Consider the following 13,256-nt stretch of genomic DNA (forward strand, 5'->3'; position numbering starts at 1 on the left):
TGTGCAGAAACCCGGAGATAGAAAACTAAAAGGGAAAAATATGTTAGTATTTCTCAAGCTGAAATAACTGAAGAAAATAATGAAAGCTTTCAGTTTTAATATTGAAGGACTCTATTGGCAAAACATTTAGTGACTGATGAGGTATCAGAAGAGGGAAGGAATACACAGAACCGCTATGTCAAAAGAACTGGATGATTTTCAAACATTTCAGTTGGTAGTATCTAATCAACAATCAATGGCATTGAAAGAAGGACTCAAAGTTGCAGAAAGGCATTGGCAAAAATCAAGACTCCAGGAATTGACAAACTATTAATTGAGATGTTTCAACTAACAATGCAATGCTGGAAATACCCTCTCATCTATGCCAATAAATTTGAAAGACAACTATCTGGCTAACAGATTGGAAGAGATTCATATTTTTGTCCATTCCAAAGATAAATGATCTGACAGAATGTAGAAATTATTGAGTAATATCATTAATATTACAAACAAATTAAGTTTTGTTGAAGATAGTTCCTAAACTGTTGCAGTAGTATATCAACAGAGAACTGCAAAAAATTCAAGCTGGGATTCAAAGATCACATAGAACAAAGGTTATTATTCATGCCTGATGGAAATTGATTAAAAGCAGAGAATACCAGAAAGATTTTTACCTGTGCTTTATTGACTATTTAAAGGCATTTAACCGTGTGTATCATAATACATTATGGATAACATTGCAAAAAGTTTTAAGTCTTAAATACTTAATTATGCACATGCTGAGTTTGTACATAAGTCATTCTGGCAGAACAAGGGAATATTGCATGGTTTAAAATCAAGAAAGTTACAGTAGGATTGTATCTTTTTATCATACTTATTCAATCTGTATCTTAAATACATAATCCAATAAGTTGGACTATATGAAGAAGAATGTGGATTGGAGGACATCTAGCAATCAACCTTCTATATGAAGATGACAAAACCTTGTTTGCTGAAAGTGAAGAAGACTTGAAGCATGTATTGATAAAGATCAGAGACTACAGCCTTCAGTGTGCATTATAGAGACATCAAAATCCTCAAAACTGGACCAAGAAGCAACATAAAGATTGAAGTTCTCAAAAAAGTGATTTTACTTGGATCCACAATCAACTGAAGCAGCAGTCTATATCAAATGACTTTTGGTATTGGGCATATCTCCAGTAAAAGAGTTATTTAAAGTGGTCAGAACCAAAGATGCTATTTTGAAGACTAAGGTGCACCCAACCCAAGTCATGATATTTTATATCACCTATTACGGGGTTGCTATGAGTCGGAACCGACTCCATGGCACATAACAACAACAACAACAATATTATGCATAAAAAAGATGATCAGTTAATAAAGAATACTAAAGAACAGTTGATGGTTTTGAAATATATTATTAATGAATAATATATAATGGACAGTTAGAAGCATTTGTATTGGAAGAAGTACAGCAAGCATGTGCTGTAGAAGCAAGGATGGAGAGATTTTGTCTCATGTATTTTGGACATGTTATCAGGAAAGATCAATCCCTCTAAAAGGTTATCATGCATACTAAAGTAGAGAGTCATCAAAAAAGAGCAAGTCCTTCAATGAGATGGATTAACACAGTTGCTGATACAATGGGTTAAAACATAGCAAGTTTGTGAGAATGGTGCAGATCTAGGCAGTATTTCATTCTAGTGTACATGGTGTCAAAACTGGTGCAATGGTCGCTAGTAACAACAACAGCATTGTGCTGAACAAGTTTCAGTGGACCTTTCAGACTCAGTAGGTGGAAAGGCCTAATTATCTGTTACTGAAAATCAGTCAATGAAAACCTTACAGGTTTCAGATATTAAATCAAACAAAGGAGATGGTACAGGACAGGATAGCATTTCTTTCCTTTGTACAAGTGGTCACCAAAAGTAGGAGACCAACTTCACAGTAGCTAACAAGTGAAAGTAGCCAGTCACAGGAGGCTTTTCAGTGTGTTGTTGGGCCATTGATTTTAAATGCTCAGAATTGGCAAATTCATAGAAACTGAACACATGTTAGTGGTACCAGAGTGTGGAAAGAGAAAAAATGAGGTTTCCTTTTGTGGTGATAAAAACTTTCTAATACTAGTTAGTGGTGATAGTTGTACAACTCTGTGAGTATACTAAAAGCCCATTTTACACATGAAAAGAATGAATTTTATGATATGTGAATTATGTATCAATAAAGCTGGTTTTGTTGTTGTTTTACCAATAAAGCTGTTTTTGTTTCTTATAAAATAGAGAAATGTAGGGATGGAAATATCAATTTATGGTCCGTAAGAACAAATGCTAACTCTAAACATGCAAATAAAAAGTGCTTTTTAGAAAGAGCAGTAAAAATACAAAGTAAATACCCACCTTACAAGTATATAGTAAAGCATTGTTGTGAGAATTAAACCATTTATATTTCTGTTTTGACAATTCTCATTGCACTGTGCTTATACCTTTTCAAGTTATATATTTTATTTTGTCATTGATTAAATATCAGACATTCATAACCACTTGGGTTTTATTCACCAAAGGGCAGGGGTGTTCAAAGGTTTTTTTGTATAATACTTTCCAATAAAATATTTTAATGAATAAATAAATGTTATATAGATGTATTATGGATCCTTTTCTAGTACCTAAGTTTAGAGATTTTTGTAATTTATAACTATAATTTCACGTAGAACCTGAACATAGTAGGATCAATAGAGTCTGAAGATCTTGGACTTATTAGCCCCAAATTAGGGGACCTGGTTGTATAAGTCAATTGATTATCAGTATAGACATTACCCAGGGCCTGGCTGTAATTTGGAATAAAATAAGGTCATGACTAGATTTATCTGAGACTTGTTCCATGTTTATCATAGCTCAAAATATGAGCACTTCCCCTTTGTTTACACAGTCTTAGATAGAAACTGTTGGAAGTAAAACTCCTAAGATAATTTTGTATTAAATATTTATAATCTTTTTCTCTGCGTAAAAATTTCTAAATAAATTCATTTTAATATGTGTTTTATGTTTCATGTGTTCTTATAAAAATACTTAAACCTTTTGCTTGTAATTTTCTTTTTTTCTGGTTCTCTGCATGTACTATTCATTTTTGAAATAGGAATTTTCAATCTGATACTGATTCTTATAACAGAATACAATAAATGAATCTATACTTTTTTTTTTTTTTAATTCTCACATTGTTTAACAATAATAATTGAGTTTAAGTTAATGGTACCTCTTTAGTATTTAATTATTGAAGCACCATTGCTGTTTTTATGTTTGTACACTTTAAAAAGTTTTATTTATTTTCCTAGCCAGTTTCTTGCATTTTATCTGTTGTATACCATACACAAGAAGCTCTGGTAGTGTAGTGGTTACGAATTGGGCTGCTAATCCCATGGCCAGCAATTCGAAACTACCAGCTGTTCCACAGGAGAAAGATGAGGCTTTTTGCTCCCATAAAGATTTACAGCCTTGGAAACCCTGTTCAGGGTCAATATGAGTCGGAACCAACTCCACAGCAAATAACAACAACATACAATACACAGTAAATTATGAATGCAATGAATTGTGTTTTAGCAAATACATGTATCAAGTGTAGATATCTAGAACTGCAAAAGAATATAGAATAGCAACTTAATATTAATCAATAATTTTCAAATTATTTATGAGATTGTTTCTTCATTTTTTATGACTGTTCTTAACACTGAATTGTAATTATGTTTTTCTTTAGGTATTTAAAAATCAACTAAGTGCTGTCTAGATGTACATTGCATTTGTATATGCTGACCACATCCACATTTGTTTCTTTGCAGGGGGACATCCAGCAACTGTTGATTACAGGTGACCCCAAAGCAGCATATGACTACTGTGAGCATTACAGTCCAGACTGTGACTCTTCATCGCCCAAGTCTGCACAAGCTCAGGAACCTCAGGTAGATGAGGTGAGGAACACAATGTCAGGGCAAGTGTTTTCATTTCAGTGCTGTGGAATAGCCTTGCTTTAAAAATCATATGTGCCTATCCACTCAGTTTTAGTTAAGCTGTACTTTTAATCTAATGTTTGTTGTGCTGTTGAGATCTAATAGTATAATAATATTTCTAGAAATAAATGACTAGAAGTTTTTCTTCTCACTTAAATCGTTTGTAATTTGAAGTTATTACAAACAGAGGTAGCACACTCATATACTAATATATATAAACCTTTTGCCATCAAGTTGATTCTAACTCTTGATCTTCTAGAACAGAGTAGAATGGCTTACACAGTTACCAGGGTTATAAACTTTATGGAAATAAACTGCTATATTTATCTCCTGCACAGTGACTGGTGGGTTTGAACTTACAACCTTTCAGTTAGCAGCCAAGTACTGAAGCACTGTGCCATCAGGACTCATATTTTGGGAGGGAGAGAAAAAATTAATTTCTAAAAGCTGTATTTCTCCCCTCAGCAGTTCAATAGTGAAAACTGGTTCAATATAATGATTACATATCCTGAGGCTTTTAACAATTCATGAAAAGTTAAAGGTGATATTAGTGGTGGTGGTGATGGGGATTGTGTTCCCTTGAGTCTGTTCTAATTCATAGAAATTCTGTGTAGAGTTTCTGAAGTCCTGGTATGATGCTGTAGGGTAAGCACTTGACTGATTGCAAGGTCAGTCTGAACTGCAAGGTGGATGGTTGAAATTCACCAGCTGCTCTTTGGAAACACTATACAGGATTGCACTGAGTTGGAAACACCTCTACGGTGATTATGAGTAGGAATTGACTCGATGGCAGTGGATCTTTTTTATGGTTTTATTTTTGTTTGTTGTTATGTTTAGAAGCCGTTCAAATCATATTTTTCTTTTCTTTGAAATATATTAGGTGCCACATTTGGGGTTTTACTGTGTAGAATTGGGTGTTGTTGAATGCCGCTGAGTCGGTTCTGAGTCATAGCGACCTGTATAGGGTTTCTGAGGTTGTAAACCATTATGGGAGCAAAAAGCCTCATCTTTCTCCTCTGGAGCAACTGGTAGTTTCTAATTGCTGACCTCGAGGTTAGCAACCCAATTTATAACCATTATGCTACCAGAACTTATATAAGACCTTATATCATTGTTATCTCTGCATATGATTCAATTTGAAGTTTATAATTCTAATATTAGAAATACATTTGTGACATCACTTTTTCGGATATGATGTGAATTCTGTTACATTGATCTTTTCTATGAAGTAATATTACTGCTTTTAAAAGCATGTTTATATCATCAAGTCAACAAGAAGGAAAATAAGAGAGAGGGAAGGGAAGTTACCTGAATATTTGTGTTTCCATCTTTATTTATTTTTAAGTGCTTTATTGTTTTAATTTCCTCATTATCACGTAAAATGATTTTCTTTGAATTCCAAGAAGATAGTTACAATTCTCGTCAGGTTTAGGGCTTTTATATCTGAGAGGTCATGTTGTATTTTAATACTAAACTCTATAGCTTTTCAATGTACATGTTCACGATTGCAGAGGTCTATTTCATTTTGTTTTACAAGATAAGGCTTATTCTTTTGAGTAACATATGACTCTGTTTTTGGAAGAGTGAAGATAAGCATTTGTATTGATATGTTTTATTCCCATGTTTTAATGCTATTATGTGAGATAAGATGAGTTCTTTTAAAGCAATATAATCCACCATCTAATCAGTTAGAAATGGCCTTGCCTTTTTATTTAATTGTTGATGCATATTTATAACATGTAGCTGAGATGTTAATCTTTCTTTATCTGAAGCATTTGATGGAACAAAGTACATTGGTATAATAGACACAGAATGAAAATCAGTTTGGTAATTTAGCAGTGGAAATAATTTCATATTGGTTTCTGTATTGAATATGACAAAAGGAAAGTTTTCAGGTTTGTTAAATTATTTTAAACAATAACAAACTCATTGATTTCCTCTTAACTTCAAATTACAATGATTCTACATACAATGTAGTATGAATGTGTGTGTATATACTCATCCAGACACACACACACATACACACACACTTGAGAAAAGGTCAAAGATATTGCAACTAGGATTCCACTTTCATACATTCATCAGTTTATTTCAAACACAGTATGTTCAAACATGTCTCTGTGATCAGTAGATGACCGCAGACAAGTTCTCTCATTACTACGAGGGGGATTCTAACAGCTTGTGCAAAAATTCAATTATCATTTTGTTCCATTTTTCCATGAACTTTTGAAGGCCATTTTACACTTGCCTTAGCCTCATTAGGATGCCTGCAAAAAAAAAAAAAAAGATACTAGAAAAAAGTGTTGTATGGAAATAAACTAGCACAAAAGACTGATCTTTTCACCAATCTTTTACATCAAATTGAAGCTAATGAAGACAATTTTATGGAACAAATTGTAATCAGGGACAAGTCTTGGATTTGCCAATATGCTCCAGGAAATAAGGTCCAATGAGACAAAGGCTTTAAGGAGATCTTCTTGGTGAATTAAATTTAAGTCAGAGAGGTCATCTCAGGAGGTTATGGTGACATTTTTTTGTATTCTAGAGGGGTATTTTTGATAGATTTTCTCGACGGACACAGGAATGACATGGGGGTTTATTAAGTAAAAAAGTCAAGAAAATTGAAGACTGAACTGATGGGACAAAGTCCAGGAATATGCTGAAAAAGTTTTTCCATTATGAAAAATTTTTTTCATTTATTGAGGATAGTAAGGGCTGTCTTAATTAGAATTCTGTTGGGAAATCTTATTCTCTCCATACTTTAGCCCCAATTTAGACTTATTTTTGTTCCCCAAAGCATAAACACACACACATACACAAACAAAAACAAAAAATAATTTACGATTTATGTGATCTGACTCCTTCAAAGATGTCTAAACTACTATCTATTTTGAGATAGTGTAAATTGAAGAGCACAAAATTCTTCATGGAAGGATTACAGAGATAGACACACAGCCTTTAGAAGTGCCTAAATGGCAGATATATCAGGAAACAATAAATCCACATATTAATATTTTTATTTAATAATCTCTATGGTTTTGAAAGATAGGACTTTCTGCTCCAGTAAAGATCTGCAGCCTCGGAAACCCTGTCCAGGGTCGCTATGAGTTGGAACTGACTCCACAGCACTTAACAACAACAATGGTTTTGTAGCAGTACCTTTTGACTTACCTGTGTGTGTGTGTGTATTTCAAATTTGTATGTATATATCACTAGTTATTTAAATTAGAAAGTAACCCTCATTAAATTTGAACTATATACGTTCTATTTAAGTATATTTGTTGTTGTTGTTGTTAATTGCTGTCGAGTCAGTTCCAAACTGTAACAACCCTATATAAGGTTTCCGAGGAGCAGATGGTGAGCTTGAACCGCTGACCTGTGGTTCAAACCACCACACCAAGACTCCTTGCTTATATTACAGATGTGGATTTTAATAATTGGTCTATAAATCTTCTACCTACAGGAGACAGTAATGCAGTGTTATTCACTAATGAATAAAGGGCAGAGAGCATGATGCAGATTATCAAGCATGCATGTTATACTTTGTGCTGCTTAATTTTCCATTAATTTGTGATATTGAAAATTAGTTTTTCTAACTTAACTATAAATATGTCAATGCTTTTATAAATTAATTTGAGTGTAATTTTCCAAACTATAACTTTTTCTAGTTGTGTCCTCTGAATAACATATTCTAATCCATTTTTAATATTCAGTTAGTTACATGCTTGGCAAAGCATTGCATAATCATCATATATTGAATAGTGAGAAGTGTGTAATGTATACAGATTAAAATTTAGTAATATCTTTAAAATGTTATTCTATTTGAAGTAATACTGTAAAATCTGAAAAAAAGATTAGCCAATAAAAAGTACAATGGCTTTGGGATTTTTGCATCAAGAAAACTCATCTTCCTAAATTGCAAGAAATTGGATGCTTAGTTTAATATATTACACATATATGTAGTACTCTATCCACTGTTGTTAAGTGACATGGAGCAGATTCTGACTCATAGAAACCCTGTGTAGAGTTTCTGAGGCTGTACATCTTTGAGAGATAAGAAAGCCTCATTGTTTCTCACATGGAGCCACTGACCTTGTATTTGTAGGTTGAGTGCTTATTGTACAAGCCAATGAACTCCTTGCTTTATCAATAATAGCCATTAAAGTTATCTTTTATAAAGGACAAAAAAGAAAAATGAAACAAAGGAAAGATAATCTTCTGTAAAGGAATTAAAAGTTAAAAAAAAAATAAAACAATAATCTAATTTTTCAATACTTTCAGCATTGATTTTCATTTCACTTAATTGTTGCTAGTGCCATGGAGTTGCTTTTGACTCGGCTACCCTATGTTATGTAGCAGAACTAACACAAAGGTTTTTTTTCCTTGGTAGCAACCTTTATAGAAGCACAGCATCATATCTTTCACCAGCAAAACTGCTGGGTGGGTCCCGATCTAGAACTTTAAGCTTAGAAGCTGACTGCTTAAACATGTGGCCACTAGGCCACTTTTTTCACTTAATTGCTGTTGTTAAGTGTGGCATTGTGGGATAAAGCATTGGACTGCAAGGTCGGTTTGAACCACAAGAGCAATTCAAATTCAGCTTGGAAACCTTATACGGGTCGCTGTGAATAGGAATCAACTTGACGGCACTTAGCAACAACAGCAAGTGCTGACGAGTCAATAGTTTCGACTTAGAACAACCCTTGTTTTTGAGTGCTGGCTGGTGTGTTTGAATCATCAACTTTGCGGTTAGCAGTCCAGTGCTTAACTTACAGTGCCACACCAGGACTCCTTTCATTTGATAGTTATTCTATATCCTAGGTCTCAAAGTATAGGTTTTTACTGATGCCACTAAGTGTCTAATGAGGTAAGTAAGAATCCCAGAGTCTACTGCCGTCACATCAATTCAAATCATAGTGACTTTGTGTAGGCTTTCTGAGACTGTAGATCTTTATGCAATCAGAAAGCCTCATCTTTCTCCCTGCAGAGCTACTCGTGGGGTTTGAACTACTGACCTTGTGGTTAGCAGTCCAGTGTTCATTCTACAGCTTAAGAATTCCAGAAGATTCTTCTTTCTCAAACATTATAGATTCTGGTATTCTACTCACAGGTGAAGTTGGTAATCATTCCATTACTGCCATGTCATTCCTCTGAATGGTCACAGCTATTTTTTCCTTCTTCATCTGTCTTCAAGAAATCTTAAAAATTCCATAATGAGAAGGAAGAATCATCTCTAGAAAGATAGGCTCTAAGGTTCACATGAGCCAACAGATCCCTAAGTATACTCAGGAACACCAACAGAGGGAAAGCAGAGGCAACGATTTTGCTTGTTTGTTTGGTCTGATTCTTGAATAATTTCTAAAAAGAAAAGATACACTTTAGTGCTAGGAGGAACTCCGGTGGTACTGTAAGGTAAGCACTGAACTGCTAACATCAAGGTTGGCAATTTAAGTCCACCAGTCACTCTACAAGAGGAAGATGAAACTTTCTGCTCTGTAGAGAGGTATAAATATTTACTTCCTAAGTGCCATCGAGTGGGTTTCGAGTCATAGCGATCCCATGTAGGGTTTCCAAGGAGCAGTTCGTGGGTTTTGAACTGCCAACCTTGTGGTTCACATGTCCAGTGCTTACCCTAGTACTACAGCAGGACTCCATACAGGGTCACTATGAGTCAGTGTTGACTCGATGGCAGTGAGTTTTGTTTTGTTTGTTTTCAGTACCTTAGGCAAGTTGCCCTGATAGGACAGTGATAACTGGAAGGTAGAGAATACAAATCGGTCTGCGAACCTTAAGGTCAGCGGTTCGAAACTACCAGCTGCTCCGCGGGAGAAAGATCAGGCTTTCTACTCCTATAAAGATTTACACCCTCGGAAACCCTGTACAGGGTCGCTATGGGTCAAAATCGACTCGACGGCACTTAACAACAACAACAACAACAGTTACTTCATGGGAGAGAGCTTTGGTAGTCTGCATCCATAAAGATTTCAGCCTTGGAAACTCTGTAGAGTCACTATGAATCAAAATCAACTCTATGTCAACAACTTTGGTTTTTAATTTCTTTTAGTGCCTAAGGAGTTGAGCATGCTAATTCCACTATTATTCCATAACTAATCTGCCTGTCTCCAGTTTGAAAGAATTCAGATAGAGGAGATCACCATGGACCTAGAAGGTTGCACCTACAAGAAAAAGACATGATTTAAAGTGTAATGACTATTTTGGAATAAGTTTGTATATGAGTGGTGATGGTGATTGTATACCATCCAGTCAATTCTGACTCATGGCAACCCTGTCATTTCCAGGCTGTAAATTTTTATAGGACCAGAAAGCTTCATCTTTCTCACAGAGAGAAGCCGGTAAATTTGAACTGATGGCTTTGCAGTTAGCAGCCCAATGTGCACACAATATGCCACCAGGGTTCCTTGTATATGAATAGAGCCCTGAATACCAGGCCTTATTTAAATTATCTATTTAAAATATCAGGTTTTCTTGCATTTAGTTATTGCTTTTTGTGTTCACAATTTATTAAAGATTTACATGATTCTACAATTCTGTAAAATTTAATATAAATCCTATGATAGATCAGCAAATCCATTTTGTTTATTTTACATCAAGCTGGCAGCTAGTAATTATAGATACCCAATATTTCTGAGTTCAAAATGGGGACCATAACTTTAGAATATTTACTCAATAGATATATATTCAATTTCTATTAGTATTTATTTAATATGTAGTTAAATTGAGTACTTAATTTTAATTTACTTGGATGCTTAGTATGGTGATATAGGCCTAATAATTACAAGGTTGACGGTTCAAACCAACCAGCTGCTCATTGTAACCTGATATAGGGTTCCTATGTTGCAGGACCAGTCTGCATGAGGGGGTTCTCCAGAGGCAGATGGGGAATGAAAGCAATAGGGGCCTCGAGGTGGTCAGTCAAGAGTGAGTTTATTACCTACAATATAGCTTTCAGTACAATCTTAGGCAGGAAGCATATTTGGGCACAACAACACAGCTAAAGTTTATTATTATCTAGATAACAATCAGGCACAAATATTTTCTCCTCATTATAGACTTCTCCCCCAGCCACCTGGGCAGTGTGTTCATTCCCACCATCTTTGGCATTCAAGGTTTTCCTTGCTGTTCTCATCAAGGTGTTCCTTGGTTTGAGAACTGCCTCAGAGTGGGTTTCACACATGTCCTGTTCTTCCTACACTATGCGTCAGAACTGACTGTCCAGCACTTTACAACAACATTGGTTTTACTGGGGAACATAGTGGCTCCGTAGGATAACTACAAAGTCAGTGTTTTGAGCCCAGTAGTCACTCTGTGGGAGAAAGAAGAGGCTTTCTGCTCCCTCAAAGGTTACAACCTCAGAAACCTTATATTAGGGTTGCTGTGAGTCAGAACTGACTCAATGGCACTTAACAACAACAGCAGTGATATTATTAATTATGGTTATTTTATGTTCCTAGAAATAAGTGGCATTATACTTGCTTGCATAGACAAAAATGAAAAACAAAAACATATTTAATGTTATAGATAAGCATTTTCCTGCTTTACCAATTAGGGAAAACAACAACAAAAACTGTAAATATATATATATACACTCATTGATAATGAAACTATTACCCAAGGGATAAAATTATAAATTTTTTCCAGATTTGGCAATCATAAAGTACACTAAGTCATGTTTATGTTTGTATACTGGTATGTCTTTCAGCAAATCAATCCACAAAAATTATTTCCAGTGAAGGAAGTTTCCTCAAGTGCCAGTGTCATGGAATGGCTTTTATACATGCCACAGTATATATCTTTGTGAAGTTTGTTCATTATAATTGCTCTTGCTAACAAATCTCCTTGTAAGGCACAGTGAGCACAGTTTTTAAGAGACGTGTATTTTTGTTGTGTGCTGTTGACTTGGTTCTGACTCATAGTGACCCTGTATGTGATTTTCAAGGAGTGGTTGGTGGGTTTGAACCATCAACCTTGTGGAGAGCAGTCCTGTGCTTATCCTATAGGATTGCCATATCAGATAGACAGTAGTTATTGTTCTAGCAAATTAACAGGGATTAGTGAAATACCAAAAGATGTCCAGTGGAGACATAATTGGAATTTTAATAAATAAATAAGGAGTTCAAAATAAATTGCTTTAAAAAGTATATATGAGAATTCCAGTTGGGTTTGTGCTGAATTTTCCATTCCATATAAATGACTTTGGAGTCCTCGTATGGCAATGTAGTGTAAGCACAGGACTTCAAAGTCTGTTTGAGCTGTAAGATTGGCGATTCAAACTCACCAGTCATGCTTTGAAAATCCTATATAGGGTTATTAGTTGGAATCAACTTCACAGTACTTAGCAACAGCAACATATATATGACTTTGGTGTATTTACAGCTTTTTTAAATTAAAACAATGATTAATATTTTTTTTTAAGTAAACACATTATTGATTGAAAAGTAAATTCTTTCATAGAGAAATATTGCCTTTGAGATATATATTGTTTTTCTCATTATTCAATATATTTGAGCATCTTGCATGTTCCTGTATTTTTCTTAAAAATAGCCCTCTCCAACTACATTATTTTAATTTTGAAGAATCTTATGTAAAACCGATTTCCAATATGATTTCAATTTAAATAGCTCAAGTTCTCAAAGTTACATGTTATTATTTCTAATCAGAATTGAGCAGCAATTTTACTATTTCAAATAATTTGTTAATTATAAGTACATCTGTTAGTTGTTTTTTTTTTTTTTTTTTTAATATTTCATGAGAATTCTGCATTTGTTTTGATGTTAAGTGAGCCTATAGGCAGTCAGGGATGTTTGAATAAAGGTTTTTTTTTGTTGTTCTTCATTGATGTTAGCATTTCTTTTAGTTTATAGATTCATTTCATGTTTCGTACATTCTCCTCTTCTCTTGCCATAGACCAGGAATCACTTTTATACTCTGGAAAATTACCATCTATATTTTCATTATATAATATTTAATATAATAAAATTATATGTACCCATTCCAATTACTGTGAAATTCTTAAAGAGGAACAGTGAATATCAGTTTTTATGAATCCAAATTAACATAATTAACAACTATGTCCAAAGATAAAAATCCAACATTAATATCCAACAGCTTTAGTTTCACAATCCTAACCACTATTCTGCTCTTAGAAAACTTGCTTTTTCACTCCTGTTATTATACCCTGTATAAGGAAGTATAATACATCCATCTAATATGCATAATACCTTTGAAAGAATGACCATATTACCTTTTAACTTTTACTTTA

At 34.2% G+C, this 13,256-nt stretch overlaps 1 protein-coding gene across 4 annotated transcripts in view; it reads left to right on the forward strand.

Annotated features, from left to right (window-relative positions):
* The window catches only part of COL11A1 (collagen, type XI, alpha 1), a 357,092-nt gene that overhangs the window by 122,049 nt on the left and 221,787 nt on the right, over nt 1-13,256 (forward strand). For all 4 annotated transcript variants that reach the window (XM_006830900.1, XM_006830902.1, XM_006830899.1 and 1 more), the window contains exon 5: nt 3,809-3,937. In XM_006830900.1, coding sequence (XP_006830963.1) covers nt 3,809-3,937 — 129 coding nt within the window. The remainder of the gene's footprint in view (nt 1-3,808; nt 3,938-13,256) is intronic.

The sequence above is a fragment of the Chrysochloris asiatica genome, unplaced genomic scaffold, assembly GCF_000296735.1.
Source record: "Chrysochloris asiatica unplaced genomic scaffold, ChrAsi1.0 scaffold00002, whole genome shotgun sequence".
Lineage (NCBI taxonomy): Eukaryota > Metazoa > Chordata > Mammalia > Afrosoricida > Chrysochloridae > Chrysochloris > Chrysochloris asiatica.